This window comes from Cydia fagiglandana, chromosome 2 (genome assembly GCF_963556715.1).
Source record: "Cydia fagiglandana chromosome 2, ilCydFagi1.1, whole genome shotgun sequence".
Lineage (NCBI taxonomy): Eukaryota > Metazoa > Arthropoda > Insecta > Lepidoptera > Tortricidae > Cydia > Cydia fagiglandana.
The window spans coordinates 26,963,832-26,982,964 of NC_085933.1; the positions used below are offsets into that span (position 1 = coordinate 26,963,832).

General features: G+C 38.0%; 2 protein-coding genes and 3 non-coding genes across 5 annotated transcripts in view; 3 read left to right on the forward strand and 2 right to left on the reverse strand.

Moving 5' to 3' along the window:
- The window catches only part of LOC134679533 (juvenile hormone epoxide hydrolase-like), a 331,027-nt gene that overhangs the window by 277,561 nt on the left and 34,333 nt on the right, over nucleotides 1–19,133 (forward strand). The window lies entirely within an intron of this gene.
- LOC134679528 (facilitated trehalose transporter Tret1-like) overlaps nucleotides 1–19,133 on the forward strand; it is a 67,008-nt gene that overhangs the window by 39,855 nt on the left and 8,020 nt on the right. The window contains exons 3-4 of the mRNA XM_063538483.1: nucleotides 13,125–13,290; nucleotides 18,243–18,430. Coding sequence (XP_063394553.1) covers nucleotides 13,125–13,290; nucleotides 18,243–18,430 — 354 coding nt within the window. The remainder of the gene's footprint in view (nucleotides 1–13,124; nucleotides 13,291–18,242; nucleotides 18,431–19,133) is intronic.
- On the reverse strand, nucleotides 389–460 carry Trnag-ucc (transfer RNA glycine (anticodon UCC)). Its single transcript has one exon. It is a non-coding gene; the product is annotated as a tRNA-Gly (tRNA).
- Trnag-ucc (transfer RNA glycine (anticodon UCC)) lies at nucleotides 1,021–1,092 on the forward strand. The gene has a single exon. It is a non-coding gene; the product is annotated as a tRNA-Gly (tRNA).
- Nucleotides 15,095–15,166, reverse strand: Trnag-ucc (transfer RNA glycine (anticodon UCC)). The gene has a single exon. It is a non-coding gene; the product is annotated as a tRNA-Gly (tRNA).

A 19,133-nucleotide genomic window follows, 5' to 3' on the forward strand; every position in this document is an offset into this window, starting at 1 on the left:
AATTATGACGTTAAGTGGGGCTTGACATATCAAAAGAAGTCATTTATGTACCTAAGGTGGGTAAAATAATTATTTTTCTACTGCATACAGAGAACATACTCTTATATGTTTGTGTAGAAATTGGGTGTGTAATTATTTTATTCGCTCAAATTAAAATGACGGCTTACTGGTAAAAGTTCAATTGGTAATTAAGATGTTTATCACAAAATTATGTTCTGTGTATTATTTATTATAGCGTTGTCGTTTTTGAAAGCTGAACATAAATGTAAATCTAATACTTACAAATAAAACTTTTATCTGTTAATAAGAAGTAATCAACGGATAGTCATCAAAGTAGGTCATTATTTAATTAATTGCCAGGTAATTAACTAACGTTGTTTGAAAAATATGCGTTGGCCGAGAATCGAACTCGGATCAACTGCTTGGAAGGCAACTATGCTGACCATTACACCACCAACGCATCTGTGTGAGTCTCCCAATTTTGTCATTGCTAACTAAAAGAATTCATTCATCCCTCAGATTATTTGCTCAGCTGATATGATATAATAAAGACTTCGCAGATCCGTGTCAGGGTTGGACATTTTAGTTTAATATGATATTTTGAACTCCAGAGGCTGATTACATTTTTGATTCCCCTGCAAAAGACGAGGTTACTAGTGTTTGTTACGAGTACTCTAGCGACCCGCCCCGGCTTCGCATACAAAACCTTAACAAATTACACACTTAAACCTTCCTCAAGAATCACTCTATTGATTGGTGAAAACCGCATGAAAATCCGATCAGTCATATTTAAGTTTATTGCGAACGTACATACACACAAACAGACAGATAACAAAGTCGCGCCATATGGTATATATCTGGTCTTAGGCATATTTAACTTCAAATTTTAATTAGTTTTATTTCTATAATTTCTACATAATGCAATTTATGAGTATGTGTGACTAATTTCTCAGCTGAACAAATACTAAGTTTTTTCACAATGGACGAATGTGAGTGGAGATTTTATAATAGATACCAGATGCGTTGGTGGTGTAATGGTCAGCATAGTTGCCTTCCAAGCAGTTGATCCGAGTTCGATTCTCGGCCAACGCATATCTTTTTCACTTCCTTTTCATATTAATTACCTATTTAAAGTTAATTAATACTTAAGAGTAGTCATGTTGTCGTTCTTATACATATGTCTTGATTTTCGAAGATTTATTTCTGCATAACAAAACAGATGGGTTGGTCAGCATAGTTGCCTTCCAAGCAGTTGATCCGAGTTCGTTTCCCGGAATCCGGCTTCGTAGGCCGTTATATCAAAGTATCTCTATATAAGCCCGGATTTTACATGTCGAACAACATGTGTACCATCCATATAATTCTTGGCACCACTATTTAATTAAGCTCAGAGCCAAGCGTTAAATCATTTAAGCCACAGATTAAACGCGTCCCGAACTATAACATTGCCGTCTGCCAGTTGGTAATGGCGTATTATATGTAGTTATTATATTATATGTATGGCTTAGCCGCATTAATGATTCAGTCCGCATCAAGGATTGTGTAGAATGGGCCAAATGTGGCGATTAAAGCGATAATATCTAACGCATGTTTGGCATTACGTATGAACACGTACCTAACATATATAAAAACATTATTTAGTGTTTAGGTAGAAGGGTCTAAATCTAGTCTTTATTTAATATAAAATCCGATTAAAAATCTTATTACCCAGTAGGTTAGATATTTCATAAACATGGGCTGCGTTCGCGTTAAGCATGCAGTAAATCCACCATTGTCCGGCCTAGCCACGCCCGTAACCGACCAAATCGTTCTATGATTAGAAAATCAAGTTCACACTTCACAGTGACCAGTTGAAGCCATACTTTCTAATTAGGAACGATTTGATTGGTTACGAGCATCGCTAGGCCGGTAGACCATGATGATTTTACTTACTTACTGAATGTAGTAAAATCATCACTGTCCGGCGCCTAGTCACGCGCGTAACCAACCAAATCGTTCCTGATTAGAAAATCAAGTTTACAGTCACCAGTTGAAGGTGTTTCTAATTAGGAACGATTTGAATTACTTACTTACTGAATATCCCACAACACATAAACAACACGTTTCGGAGTAAACCAACCACAACACCATCTCTTTCCATTTAACAAAGCGAGAGAGAGAGCAGTGAGTTAATTAGCGCCTGTGACTTGCTGGTTATAATTAATAGCCTGTTATCGGCAGGATAGACATTAATCATACAGGCGGAGCGGTCAATCAACCCCTTTCATAGAGTATCGAGGCTTGAATGGTGTGGTTTTCAGTTATTAAGCACTGTTAGACATGTTTCAACATGTCGGTTCTCTGTTAACATTAATTACGTTTAGCCATTTTCTTAGCCTTTCGGCTCGATTCGGGAAATAAATTAGAGACTCACTAGATATGAAATAGTAAAGATATGTGACGTTCCACTACAAAAGGTACCTTATGGCGGCTGGCGCTTACGTCTCATAGCGCCGCGATAATATTGGAAAGGAGCTAAATAATAGCGTAAGCGCCAACCGCCATAAGGTACCTTTACCCGTGGGACGTACTATATTATATCGTGTCTAGTTAATCCCTAATTCATTTCCCGAATCGCGCTGTTTATTTGCTTAAGAAAGGCACAAATCATTGTCTATGGAGGGTGGACCGCAAAATTGTAGTTTTTATTTACGTATATCGAATTTTACTCGTTTTAATCATGGGATAATATCATGAAAAATTGTCAGTGTCATAAGGATTAAAAAATAATATAGTTCGTTCGCGTTAAAAAAGCAATAAAATCATCACTGTCCGCCATTACCCGTTACATAACCTTTATTAACATGTGTGTATTGGTCAAAAGTCGTTATGCTGTATAGGACAGAAAAAATCACTCAAAAATGATGACTAAAAATTCAGTCGGGATCCTTAGCATACACTTCTTTGGAATTTGGTCGAAACTTGGTTGATTTATTTGATATTTAACCTCAAAAATTGTTTTTAACTCATTAAAGACCTACTCGTATTAAGTATAACATTTAATAAATAATAAACTAAAGACCAGATTCGAACTAAACACGTCTAGATACGATATGGAATATGGATAAGATATGTCAGGGTCAAAAGTGACGTTTTATTTGAAAGAAACGTTACTTTGGCACTGGTATATCCAATCCATATCGTATCTAAGACGAAATATTTGACGTATCTGTTCGAATCGGGCCGTCACTTTAAACCAAATTGAACACAAAACTATTCGAATAACTTGGAAGGATCCAGAGTTCAGGCGAAGCCGCATAACTGAAAGTAAATATTACGAGCAAAATCGTCGGACCGCGAGAAATCTTATTAAGAAAACCCACTTGCTCTAGCAACGAGGTCGTTTCTGAGGGCCTACCGCGAACACCGAAGTTCGCAAATTCTCTGTCATTCGAATTACGCCTTAATTGGAGTAAAAGAGAAAGATGCCCGCAATTTGGGAACATCAGTTTTCGCGGTAGACCTTCTGTTGTCATCCTAGGATATTATGAGAAATATCTCATCTGCATTTCAAAAGTAAGCATAATGACTGAGTTTTTGTGCTGATAAAGTAATTTACAGTAAAAAACGCGAAAACATGTCTCACCGACGAAATGAATTAGAATATCTGAAAAGTAATAAAACTTAAATTAGTATCCACTAACTACCACCACCACCACCACCACCAACTAACTAGTTATCCTTTAACAATTTTTCATGAAAAACAACTACTTAAACAAAACTTTTAAGGGTTTATACATTCTATATAATATCAAAATAATTATGTATATATACAGTCACCTGCAATAATATGTAACACAACGAAGGCCGCAAAAATATCTGACACGATCTTATTAATAGAGCCATAAGAGCGCGTCACATATTTTTGCGGCCTTCGAAGAGTAACATGTTATTGCAGGTGACTGTACCTACTCGTAAGACGTATAATGTTATCAATTTAATTTTAATTACCTACCTAGGTTCTTAGACTTGTTAAAGTGCATGTTAACGTCAATAATATGTCTAGATTCGATATGGGATTAAATATGACAGTGTCAAAAGTGGCGTTTCTTCAAACAAAAATGCAAATCGTATCTAGACGTAATATTTGACGCATCTTAAAGTTCGAATCGGGCCATACGGCCTGAAGCGTACCTAAGCGTCATTCTAAATCTGTGAGGTATGGTACTTATAATGATAGAGGAGACAAAGGTAGATTAGGTACCTAGTGTCGCTTTGTAATTTGGCCACTTTAGCTGTCAGTTGTTAGATTAGAATAGAATAGTTTTTTATTCGTAAACACACACTGACAATAGACATACATAGAATGAACATAGTGCAAAATTAAGTGTCACGAAATGGCCCCATCTCAGCATGTTGCTGACGACTTCCAGCGCTGATCTTCCGATGAGACCATCAAGTGAGAAATAATCACGGATGTTACTATTTGATCCTGCCTTTTCAACTTTAGGTACCTACTTGTTTTTTTAACTTTTTTCCTTCATCAATCGTGATATTGCCTCGGCAGCAGTATTGCTGTAAACCCCGTTCATTAGTGGGGGCTTAACGAGCCGCGAGCAAAGCTGCCTAAAATGCCCGGACTCCCTGACTCGCCCCTTTTTTGCCAAACAGGGACTGAAAAACAAAAATCGCTTCCGAAGGTTGACCTTTTATTTTTAAGTATCCGGCAAAGCTCAGGCTTTACCACTTGTTTTGAATGGGCAGAGTTTGGTTTTAGCGTTCTGTAAAGGAAAGGGAAAAACGGAGCCCTTACAGGATCACTCATTATAATACTTAAATCTATAATACTTCACAACATGCAACAGCATGTAACACAATAAATACTGTGTCCCACCTGCCATCACTCTGCCTGGCAACATGTCCCGCCCAGATACATTTAAGTTTGGTAACGACGTATCCGACATTGACCAAACCGAGAGACTAATCTCCTTTTAAATATTAGCGGCACATGGCTCATTACTAAACATGGCCCGTCTCAACTCAAGAAACCCCTTAGGCTTAGTAAATTAAATTTTACTGCGTAATTATGCAAAAAGCATTTACCCACTTTACAAGGTAAACATTTAACAAGGACCATAGGCCTAATGGATGTGGATGGTACTCGTGACTAATAATCTTCTCAAAAATCATTAAATACTTTGAAATTCAGTGCCAGCATCAATAGTAGCCCATGAAACAACGCGCCAAATAAGTATCTGCCACCTTCTAATACTTTTCCAAATATCTAAGTCTCTACAGTTCTCATTCTATTTAAATGATTTGCTAAGGTGTAACTTTTCTACGTATAAGATCAAGGTGGCTAATTCTGTCATAGGGACTAGTTCGTCGACTAGCGTTTTTCTCGAACAACGAACAACATTGATCATTTTGTCGACTTTGCTGCCGACAAAGAAGCTGCGGAATTGACGTTTATTTGACAATCTCAAGTCGATTTTCTCAGTATCGGTATACAGCGTGTGTATTCCATACGGGCGTATATTTTAATAACGATCAGTATAGGACCTAAGGAGCTTAATTACATTGTTTTTTTTAGGAGATAAGATTTTTTTTTTCATACATAATAATTGAGCACGCAATGTATTGCGTCCACATCAATTAACATACCTAGCTAATTGTCATATGATATGACGTTTATCACGTCAGTGTTTATTAATTTAAGTAACAAAATAAACCACAGTGGTGTTAATGTGTAATTATTGTAATTCATTGCAAATTCGGATCTCTGCCATCCCGTGCGGGAAACGGCGGATATTATTCAATAAAAGTCGAAAATAATTACTCATTACTTTATTGCATAGGTTTCTTAACTAATCACGTCGATTTACCCGCATTAGGTACTTGTTTTCTACGTGACGGCCACGCAGTTCCATGCAAGTGATGCAGCGACGGTAAACAGACTCCTCTTACACTTCTCTGGTGCTGCTCTCCGGGTGCAATGAGAAAAATTGCAAAATGTTTTCCTCTACTCGTCCAGGCAGACTAATTGCTCGTATTGCTCTCCAATTGTTCTTCCAATGATAGGTAGACCATCTCGAATACGCTGAAGAGCATTGACGATTACTCGTGAGTTTCGCGGAGTTCGCCTGTTCGGAAATCGCTCTCTGTACAAAGCTCTTCGGCCGCGTTGTTGAGCTTCGCCGTAAATCAAAATCATATCAGCGAGTTCATTAGGAGGAAAATTCGACGGTAGCGACATTTTCAACAATTATTTTTATCACTGACGGCAACATGACAAATTATGTCAGGAAAACAGAAACCATAAATTGAAATTTTTTTATCAACCTAAAATCAAAAAGTTTTTATCTCTACTTCATACCTAAATTTAAATCAAAAAGTCAATTAGACAATTACTGGACTCCTTCGATGTTTATGTTGTAGTTTTATTCTAATCAAACCTTTCCGTTACCTTAAGGTTAAGGAGTAATAATGTTATCAAAACAGATAATGACATAAAGTGCTGACAAGAAACGTCAGTCGTTTATTGATAAATGCGGGTTTCCATGCAGTTAAATACGTGGATTTATCAGAAATCTACTTCACAATTACTACTTGTTTGTAAAATTTAATGATGGATAAACTAATAAGTACTTAGTTTGATAGTGAAATGAAAATTCAACAGTCGTATTACCAGGATAACTAACGTAATTTGCACTGCCTCGTATCAGGCGTACAGTAAGTAATAATTACACCTTAAGCGATTGCTGCAAAATAATAATTTACTTAAGGCCATGATTATTCCGATCATGCTTCTTTAATTTAGGGTTTGTCTCAAAAATACATAAAAATAAAGTAAACAAACACTTCATTTGACGTGGCAAGTAGTTAATTACTTGTCATGTCAAATTAAGGTGGACGGCGTACATTGCTGCTAGGTAGGATTAAAAAAATTAATTACACCTAATTAATAACACTATTTAATAAAATGATTACCTTATACGATTTGTATGATCAGATACTATAACTGGATACATTATACGCCCGTATGGAATACACACACTGTATACTATCTTCGAGATTCACCGTTCGATCGTTCACGAGTTCTCGTCCTTTAACATGTCATGTTTTCTAAAAATAATACTTGAAATTAAAATAAAGGGCTCGTGACAGACCTCTAAAACTCAAGTCACGTCTTTGGGCTCTAATTCTATAAGAAACTGTCAAAGTTCTCCTATTCAAATAAGAGCTAAGTTTACCTTGCCGAAGCTTGGTGCAGACAGTCTTTAAATAATCAACGTTACAACTACATTCAAGATCAACCTGCACTCTGCAGCAAGCTGAAATAGAGAGACTTCAAGAAAATTATCTATACCTGAGAACGCTACGTATGCATGAAACCTTTTAGTCGAGCATAGCGTTTCGCATCGAATATCGTATCGTTCTGTCGTATCCGGACGTGACCCAGAATCCTATCGGTTGTAGTAGTTAATACAACTTTAGTTTAAAACGGTGTAACTACACGATGGTAATATGGCACATACGATATTTTTCGAAGGGGATACGTGTGAGGTAATATTGGTAAAAAAGTAATAATCCCCATATTTGTGATTGTGTGATTCGGAAAAGTGTATTCCGTGTGTTTGCCTGTAAGTAGTACCTACTGCTCAAATGCGTAAACCCTTGCTCTTACACAAATCAACCCCGTTGCACAGTGCTCATCACACAAATATAAAAGTAGGTACACTTAGCTGGATACGACTCTATTATAGAATCATCAGCTTTATAAGCAGGGTCACCGTTCAGAATTCAAAGCTGATGTAGCAATTAAAATTAGTACTTATAGATACTACCCAGTATTAAATACTTCTACTCTACACTTCCCATGGCATCTGATTTCGCGGACGTTCGCCGACGATTTCACATCATTGTCTGTATGGTGCGGCATGGCGTACATTAAAAAAAGACGTATGAAATAAAAGAAATACTGTTACCATTAGTATTTTAGGGGGCTAATTAAAATGGAATAAAGGAAACTAGTACATTACTTATAATACATTTATTTGACTAAACGACAAATATCTAAGTTTAGAAGTGTCAAATGTTAACTTATGACATTATAATATATTAAATAGCCTCGGCTAGCTTACTACAGACTTAACTAAAAATATGAGAGCAAATGTGGGTTTGGCGGCTACATTTCTTATGGTTGGGCACTCTGGGTACGTGGTATAAAAAATAAGGAAAATTATTTAAAGTAAGTTGGGCGCCTTGGAGAATATAATAAATTGGTTGTCTCTGACCTTTTAAGTAGTGACATTAGAAGGAAGGTACCACTGCCGACACACTAATGGAGACTCATGTCGCAGTGCCTCTGCATCCATGGTAGTTGTAGTAATAGCGAACAGGCCCCGACCGCCGGTACACCAAGCTGGCTGGGGGCTGCCTTACAGCCAAACTGTAGACTAAGTGGTAGGCCCTGTAACGAGTTACAGGTAGTAAGACAGGGTTCACAGACTTTTGACAAGCTGGAACCTAAATAAAGGAGAAAAATCGGTTCATGATTTAAAGAGCGGACCCCCGCATGGGCGTAAGGATTACGAATTCAAAAACAAGTAATTAACTTACCCATCGAGGAGAAGCGGCATACGTGGCCGGGATTGACCAGCATGTCGACTCGATGAGGCCTCCACCAACACACCATCGTCTCACACGACTTCCATATAGGATAAAAATCCGGGACTGTGAAATAAAATTCACCACGCTATTAAATGGAATCTTATGCACAAAACCCACTGCAGAAATCACCAAAATACTCACTCAAAAAGGAGATGTCTTCCGATGGAAGTTATTATAGCCATAAAACAGCTTTCATACGGCGAAACACCGCAAAAGAAAAACGATCCTCCTTCTCCATTTTGACAGGAGTAATGACAGACCAAATGGCAGAGTTGCCACAGCCCGAACTGGATTCGTGAGTTCGAGGTGACTTTGGAAAAAAACATTACCTTTCTTTTTTTAATTTACTTGGACTAATATTAAATAGAAAGAAAAAACAATATTTGAAGACAATTTTAATTTACAAACCCCTTTCGATTAAAAGAAAACCAAAAATGTAGGAAGAAGCCTAAATTAATTTTTAATATAGCAACCCGGACCATGTTGTTATCGACTGGGCTCGCTAGATGGCGGTAAGGGTATCAAACGAAGACGGGTCACATACTAAACGGTATTAAAAAAAAAATGAAGAATTAAAATTTTGTTGTTACAGTGCTCCCCTACCCGAAGAAAATTTTGACTACGGCAAAATTTTGAGCTGGCCCCCAGCTCGCAAAACCACCCTCTTATTTTCCAGACGAAGTCCCAAAAAAAAAATCGACGCCAAAGGCATGAAGGAAAGCAACGACCACCCAATTCGAACCCACGCACTAAACCATAATAAAAAAATAAGCACAGCCGAGCTGTGCACAAATTACCACATACAAACTATAATATTACTGTACTGTAATATACACTATGATACCCTAAACGTATATTAACCTAAACGAAACTAAACACTAATAAGCGAAGCTGCAAAGCTCCCTACCTACGCACTGCATCGCTGTATATCTTGGCGGCGCAGCGAGCGACCTGGGTCGCGGGCTGCACGTCCAAATTATATGGCGGAATGTGCGTAAGGTAACAGATTAATCAATAATCTGTGGTAAGGACTGAGTACAGTCAATTACCCATATGAGTTAAGGGCAGTGTCCGATAGCTCGGCTAAAGAGCCACTGAGCTACCAGTCGACACTCCTCACAGGAACACTGGCCCTGCAGTGCGAAATCAGGGATTTCGCCCTGCACTGCCAACACTCACTGTGGATAGACGGCCTATAGCCAGGTAAAATTTAACTAACTAAGATCGGTGACTGCTACTTTACACCATTCAAGTAACGCGCATTTATCAGGCCGTGCCTTAAGTCGACACAGGTCTGAACGCGGAAACGAGACAAAACGCAACACAACGATACGTTGACCAGCTGTGTCTGAACGACAGGCAGACGGTAACGTTCGAAACAACACGAGACACACAAGGAAGTCGACTGTACAGGCTCCATTTCAGGCAATGCAAGTCTGTCAGTCTGACACACAAAAATCCGATGTTTGCGGACAACGCTTTAAGGCGTGTACCGCATAACAACCCCCTAACGTCAACATTAACGTTCACGCATATGATTTAAGTCATACCGCAAAGCGTTAACAAGGAAGATGGCACTGCTATTAAGAGCCTGACGGTTTAAAGTCCGCCAGAACCCGACCAGCCAGTGCCGATTGGAATGCTGGTTTAAAGCGCCAGCACCCCGGTAAAACACGCGAAGAGTCTTTAAATCGTCCTCTCCGCCCACCAACAACAAACAAACCACGTGACTGAGTTACGTTTGCTCAGACACGATCGGAAGAAAGTAATACGTAAACAAAACTCCTGCACGCAACCATAAAAAAAAACTCCTACCGAACATCAACAAAAAAAACGCGCAATCACCGATAGTTAACTAATAAGTAAGTATTTACATCACCTAAAATAACAACAATAAGGAAAAAACTCGATTTAAGTCGAGACAATAGATAAGGAAAAGTAGGTAATAAACATAACTCCCGTACGAAACAATTGTGGAAACTACTACAATAAGATTCGACCTTAAAGGTAAACCGCTATTTGAATATCGGTAAGTTATTTAAAAAAAAACGTAAGTCAACAACAATAATTGTGACTGACTGTACCCAACCACGTCAAGAAACTATTTAATATTAATTTTATTTATTTTAAACTTCAACTCCAAACATCCCGTAATAAATTTAATAAATGTAAACTCTTGCTGACTGTACTTCACTATAACCTCCAAATTTGCTCCCTTTACATTATGTAATAAATTTATAATTAATAAGACGGTCCATCCTTCCAAACAAGATTACCATAGTAGTACAATTACCAGTAACTAATCCTTCACATCAAGTATATAAAAAAACAATGGAAATTAGGTATTAAATTTTTAACACTACTACTAACCCTCCAGTAAATTATAAACTTTTGTTTGAAAACAAGTCACCAAAAAAAAATTGAAAGAAAAAAATATAAATTAAAGTTTAAGCACTTAAGTACCTCACTACCCGGTAAGGGTTTAACCTTTTGTGAGTGACTCTAAAACATGATATAAATCACAAAAAAAAATACAACAGTCAAAACATAGTGTGTCTGCTATCCGGTAAACTACAACGTCTTTTATGAAGTAAAACTTTTAACATTAAGAGATACTAAGGAAATACATCTATAAAATAAATTGTGTTTATGACAATTGTCTAAAATTGCTTTAAATTAATAACATCTGGAGTTTAAATACCAGCAAATGAATAAGTAATTAGACTACAACTCCTTTACAGTACAACATAAGTATATAAGTAGATAATTGACAACATGTGGCTGTCCTAACCACAATTAAATAGTGTTAATTATTTTGAATATTGCAGTAAACAAAGGTAGGTACAATAAAGCAAACAGGATGTCCAACCATAAGTTCCTTTAGCTAACTTATATGTGACTAAAGGGTGCTCGCCAAAAGAAAAGCCCCACGTTGGGCGCCACTGTTACCATTAGTATTTTAGGGGGCTAATTAAAATGGAATAAAGGAAACTAGTACATTACTTATAATACATTTATTTGACTAAACGACAAATATCTAAGTTTAGAAGTGTCAAATGTTAACTTATGACATTATAATATATTAAATAGCCTCGGCTAGCTTACTACAGACTTAACTAAAAATATGAGAGCAAATGTGGGTTTGGCGGCTACATTTCTTATGGTTGGGCACTCTGGGTACGTGGTATAAAAAATAAGGAAAATTATTTAAAGTAAGTTGGGCGCCTTGGAGAATATAATAAATTGGTTGTCTCTGACCTTTTAAGTAGTGACATTAGAAGGAAGGTACCACTGCCGACACACTAATGGAGACTCATGTCGCAGTGCCTCTGCATCCATGGTAGTTGTAGTAATAGCGAACAGGCCCCGACCGCCGGTACACCAAGCTGGCTGGGGGCTGCCTTACAGCCAAACTGTAGACTAAGTGGTAGGCCCTGTAACGAGTTACAGGTAGTAAGACAGGGTTCACAGACTTTTGACAAGCTGGAACCTAAATAAAGGAGAAAAATCGGTTCATGATTTAAAGAGCGGACCCCCGCATGGGCGTAAGGATTACGAATTCAAAAACAAGTAATTAACTTACCCATCGAGGAGAAGCGGCATACGTGGCCGGGATTGACCAGCATGTCGACTCGATGAGGCCTCCACCAACACACCATCGTCTCACACGACTTCCATATAGGATAAAAATCCGGGACTGTGAAATAAAATTCACCACGCTATTAAATGGAATCTTATGCACAAAACCCACTGCAGAAATCACCAAAATACTCACTCAAAAAGGAGATGTCTTCCGATGGAAGTTATTATAGCCATAAAACAGCTTTCATACGGCGAAACACCGCAAAAGAAAAACGATCCTCCTTCTCCATTTTGACAGGAGTAATGACAGACCAAATGGCAGAGTTGCCACAGCCCGAACTGGATTCGTGAGTTCGAGGTGACTTTGGAAAAAAACATTACCTTTCTTTTTTTAATTTACTTGGACTAATATTAAATAGAAAGAAAAAACAATATTTGAAGACAATTTTAATTTACAAACCCCTTTCGATTAAAAGAAAACCAAAAATGTAGGAAGAAGCCTAAATTAATTTTTAATATAGCAACCCGGACCATGTTGTTATCGACTGGGCTCGCTAGATGGCGGTAAGGGTATCAAACGAAGACGGGTCACATACTAAACGGTATTAAAAAAAAAATGAAGAATTAAAATTTTGTTGTTACAATACACAGACTTTTCACAGGTCTCCGTGTATACTAAGGATGTCAGTTAGCAACGTGAAAACCTTGGTAGATTTCGTGGAAAAGCTGGAGTGGTTAAAAATGTTACAATAACGCTACTTCCATTTTTACGCAAAATATTAAATGGTGGTCGATTTGTAGAAAATGCTCAGTAAAACTGTTTATGTAAACATACGACGTATTGATGTCAGCTCTCCTTACCGAGCTGTAACCATTAACTTTTGTTCCAGGTGTTGGCAGCATTAGCAGTGTCCCTAGCTCCATTCTCCGCCGGGTTGGGTAAAGGATACAGCTCACCTGCCATCGCCTCCCTGCAAGGGCCAGGAAACGCTACCAGAAGGGACTTCCAGCTCACAGACCAGCAGGCTTCTTGGCTCGCTTCTCTGTCGTTCCTGGGTAAGTCTAAATTTCTGTTCTCAGCTGACTTGGGTGAAGGCTACATCTTACCATCGCCTCCCTGCAAGGGCCAGGAAACGCTAGCAGAAACGACTTTCAACTCACAGAACAACAGACTTCTTGGCCGCGGGAGTTGCACTTTTTCCTGTGTGACTTTAGGCTGCCCTCAAACAGCCGTTACAAAATTTTATATTATATTTAACATCGACTTCTTTTCTTCAACATCTTAGTGTTATATAATGCTAGGACTGAACGAACTTACCTGAAGTGAAGTTCAATCCTGATTATATAATTATGATCTTAACTAGATCTAGTTATTCAACGTTATACCTATGTACCTTGTATATTTTCGGGATTCAAGGAGTCGAAACATTCGGCGTTTGCTGAGACAAAAGTTCAAGGTCATATTTAATTAAACTAAAACATCTGAACAAACACTTCTCATTTGTGTAGTCATATCGCTTCATTTGTTTCATGTGGCTTATCATATGCGTTGGTGGTGTAATGGTCAGCATAGTTGCCTTCCAAGCAGTTGATCCGAGTTCGTTTTTCGGCCAACGCATTCTTTTATAAAAATTTAACTTTTAGGTGAAAAATATGCATTATTTTTGTTTTGGTAAATACAAAGCCGTTTGTAGTGAAAAGGCATAAATTTATTGCCGAAAGTGACTTTTTTCCTTCCTTTGACCCTTTTCCACAATTTGCGTTTCTGTCACAGAAAACCGACAAAGTGACGCAATATATAGACGTTACTGTGTCCCTAACGGTTATTGCCAAGCACAGACCACTAATCACTAGACAGCGCATACGAGGGACAAGTAAAAGAGCATTCCTGTGTGGTGATCACATGGTTCTTGATGAAACGAAATCTGTTGTCGGAAGTCTAAGCTGCCGAGGGAAATAACTCCGAGCAACAGTCGCGGAATGCAAACTGGTCAAATTGTGGAGAAAATTACGTACAGATAAACTCTAGATCAAAAAGACAAATCTCCATAAGAAAATCCAGGCTCTTACGACTTTTTGTCACTGCTGCGTCTCAAGACTAAAAAAGAAAAGGATGGATTTTCATTGCGAATATGCGGCATTTATGCCAATTTAAAAGTAAAGGTATGTGGAGGAATGTAATGGGCTAATAGGAATGAGGATTCCCGACGAGACTTATTTAGAGAGTTCTGGCATTGAGGATTTCGGCATTTGATAAAAGACTAACCACAGAGTGCTACGAAAACATTCAATTGGGGTTTGTGTAATACAAAAAAAAATTGGCAGTAGGTAAATGGACGTGGTTATTGACGTGATAGAGCAATTGTCACTTATTAAGCGTCACACAAGTTCGCCGCCAAGAAGTCGTTCCCATACCTACTATCAAAGTTACGCCCTCGTTGTTAAAAAAAACCGGGCAAGTGCGAGTCGGACTCGCGCACGAAGGGTTCCGTACCATAATGCAAAAAAAAAACCAAAAAAAAGCAAAAATAAAAACGGTCACCCATCCAAGTACTGACCACTCCCGACGTTGCTTAACTTTGGTCAAAAATCACGTTTGTTGTATGGGAGCCCCATTTAAATCTTTATTTTATTCTGTTTTTTAGTATTTGTTGTTATAGCGGCAACAGAAATACATCATCTGTGAAAATTTCAACTGTCTAGCTATCACGGTTCGTGAGATACAGCCTGGTGACAGACGGACGGACGGACGGACGGACGGACGGACGGACGGACGGACAGCGAAGTCTTAGTAATAGGGTCCCGTTTTACCCTTTGGGTACGGAACCCTAAAAAAGGTTTTGTTAACATTGAAAAAGAATGCGTTGGCCGAGAATCGAACTCGGATCAACTGCTTGGAAGGCAACTATGCTGACCATTACACCACCAACGCATTTGATAAACCACATGAAACAAATGAAGCGATATGACTACACAAAAGGTACTTACCTAAGAAATGTTTGTTCAACTGTTTTAGGTTTAAATTATTCGTATTTCTCGTTTCCACATAACAGGCACCTAAGTAGATCTCTGGCAGGCCCCTGTTTCACCAACGTGACAGGTGCTACGAATTGTAAAATCACTGTTGCTGACGTCACAGGCATCCATGAACTACGGTTACCGCTTACCATCGGGCGGGCCGTATTCCTGTTTGCCACCATCTTGTATTATTAAAAAAAACTTTATGATATCGGAAAAAAACAGATATTTCTCTTGCTAAGTTTTTGACAATTGTCACAAGACACACTACAATTGTCACGAAATTCCGACATATAACTCATTACCTGTCAAGAATTACCTACAATTCTTCTAAATCTTTGACAATTGTCAGAAACTTCGCAGGAGAAATATATGTTTTTTTCCGATATAATAAAGTTTTTTTAAATAATACAATGATGGTGGCAAGCAGGAATACGGCCCGCCCGATGGTAAGTGGTAATCGTAGCCCATGGATGCCTGTGACGTCAGCAATAGTGATTTTACAATTCGTCGCACCTGTCACCGATGTGAAATTGGGGCCTGGTCTTCTTTACAAAAGGTTTTTTTTTCTTTAATAAAGATTTTCATTTCATTTCATTTACAATATCTACCCAGCGGTGATATTGTAAAGAAGGGGTGGATTAGTCGCTGAATTGCTCAGTGGATTAGTCGGTGGATTTAGGTTTAATATAACTAGACAGCGGCAAAGTGTGGCATCGCCGTAACATCCTGTTTTCATAGAAATTTGTCGTTAACGGAGGCGCTACCATACTCTATCACTTGCCAAGTTGTTGCCAACTTAGTTGATAGTCGATATTGATACGGGCTCTATACGTTTCAGCAGTTCAATAAGTCGATAATAGTTATTTGTTTTACGAGGGGGTAAAGTTGTTGTTTAACCGCTCGTGCTAATATTTCAAAGCACGAGGGTTAAACAAAATTTGCCCCCGAGTGAAACACATAATTTTTCACCACACCAACCCGAAGCAAATATTCAATGTAAAATATCAAACAAAAAACCAAATTAAATCCAAATGAATGTTATTAAATATTGATCATCTAAAATAATAATTTAAAAGTTAATTCTACCAGCAAGCATAAGAAAACAACTCAAAATTTGCATTTGATTACTTTGCCTCACATGTGAATAAAATGCAACTTTGCTATTAGTTTTTGAAGTGCAAAGTAAGCCTTTCCGAGCTGGTGTGGTGAAAAATAAATTATTTACTACCTGGGGAACCAATCAAATTATTTTAATCTGGTGCTGCATAAACTTTATTTATTAGGATGTCAAAGTTTACAATACAATACAATTGATTAATTGTAATTATTTTAATTAAATATTTTGAATTGTGATTTTAAGTAGTCAGACTACTGTATATTTTCAAACTGAAATAGATGTCATATACTTGCAAAAGTGACCAAACCCTGCAGTGACCGAGGCCGGAATCAAACCGGCGTTTTCAGCTTACGCGGATAACTCCCTGACCACTACTAAATATGGCCACCAGAAGACTAGGGTGGCCTGGTGGCCATATTTCAGTTAGGTAAGAATAAGTATGTATTTCATTTGGAGTTTTCGGTTCATAATTTTTACCCGTATAAATAAAACAATATTAAATAACCAGATAGCTTCGGAAAATCGTAAACCGATATTATATTACAAAGTAAATGTCTCTGAAATTGCGGGAAGGCAGAGGAAGCATGGCAAACACGGGACGGCGAAATATGCTGGATAATTAAATTCCTTGTACTTCGGGGAGAGACAGGGATGTTAGACATGATATATTGCACAATGGCTTGTTCTAAAGGAAGTATGAAAGTAATAAAGAGATAAAGGGTTTGTAGGTACATATTTTATCGCTTAAAACATTTTAATCGAAGCAAAGTTATTAAATTGTGGATGAGGTGTAAAATCTAAAACAAAATCGTGTCCTCAAGTTTGACAGTTGGAGAAGATGGTACTGTATGGTACCTACCATATGTTTTGTGGTACCTAACTGAACTGTCAAACGTCAATTGTTCATAATCAGAGCTCCCATATGTACGGAGCCATGCATACAGAGTTCGAAGCATTGTGACACTAAGATTTTGTTAGAATTTATAACTTGTAAACTTGTAAATAGGTATCTATGTATGTCATTGTCATTTTGTTGTTCGGAGTTTTACATGGCTATTCTTCAACCAGAGGAATAATGTACTACAGGACTACAGGACCCCGAAACGCAAAAAAAATCCCGACGTGTTTCATAGAATCACCCTCTCCCCAAAAAATTTAATACAGCAACTGTCATGTATATTAGTAAGTAATAAGTCCTGATGAAAATAATAAATAAATGTAGCAAAATTATCATTACTCTAAATTAATTACTGCAGTCAAATAATTTCAATACAGTCAAGTCTAGTCCACGCTTCATAGCCTTCACAAAGGCCAAGCATTCATTCCGCCGACTGAAATGCCTCGAAAACTAACGGATTTTAACTGATGAAGCCGATTCATTTGACTAAAAGGCACCTGCTATTACACTAATGGTTTATTGATGGACTTACATCAAACGGAATCGATTTGTGAATATTGGAATTCAGTAATTGCTTTTTACTACACCTGTTTTTATTGCTGTTGCCTATGGTTATTGTGTATGTGTACTCTGTACCTATAAATAAATAAATAAAATTTGTCTACTAAAGTACGAAAAAGACCTGTAACTATAATAATTTTAGTTGCGATACCCAAATATTTTTATTCTGGCTCCAGCGAAACGAATTGGCAAGTGCTTCTTATTTAGGGTTTCATAATCCATAGCCAAAAGGAGACATAAAGGAATCCTCTTAGCCTGCGCTATCTGTCTGTCTGTCAGAACATTAAACGTTCCACACAAAAAAAGAACCTTTTAAACCCGTTCCCTCTAGCTAGTCTAGATACACAGCTGTATATCCAGCCAAGATTTAACGCAATAAATCCATCGTCACATTCAATTTCCTTCTTTCAGGGGCCCTCTTCGGTGGCATGGCTGGTGGAGCAGCAATGCGGCATGGACGCCGACGCGTGCTGTCACTCGCTGCAGCACCCTGCAGTCTCTCCTGGCTTCTGACTGTTCTGGCTACTTCTGTCCGAATGATGTGCATCACGGCATTCTTGGGAGGCTTCTGCTGTTCCATTCTCACCATGCTTTCTCAGGTATGCTATAATGCCATCGTCCTTGAAATAGGTTGAAACCAGAGCTCTCTCCTGGTTATTAACTGCCCTGGCAACTTCTGTGTTCTCTCATGTATTCAAATATTCTAGGAATTCTCTTATAGGGAATAATATGCGTCATGGTGCTATTAAACAATCGTTCTTAGGGCTCTCTTCGTTATAATGGGTGGAGATATCACCCTACAGTGTTTCTTGGCATCTTACACGTCTTACTGTGCACAATGCACATGTACATCACATCATTTTTGGTAGGCTTTTCTATCCTGAACGTACTCCCACAGGTGTGGTATAAATCCAGAGAATAATCACTAATAATCAGGCATAGCTGCTAAAGCAGCCATTGGTTAGGTTTCATAAAATTCAACTGGCAAGATTTGATAACAGTCAGATATAGGATGTGGAATAACAGCTTGGAAAAACAAAAAGAGAAATAAAGTTAATGTTGCGTTTGGAAATGTCGTTAAAGCGAAACAAAGTGTATACATTTTAAAGCAAATTAAACACAAATCAAACGATTACCGAGACTTAAGAGTCTTCCTAATCCGCGCTGCTAAACGTCGCTCAATTACTCCAACGAGTATTAAAAATTATCCACGAAATAGAATTAAACGGACAAGATCACGAAGATAAGCCTAATCGTTAAATAGGCCACAATCCTGCGGCAAAACTTATCTACAAAGGCTTT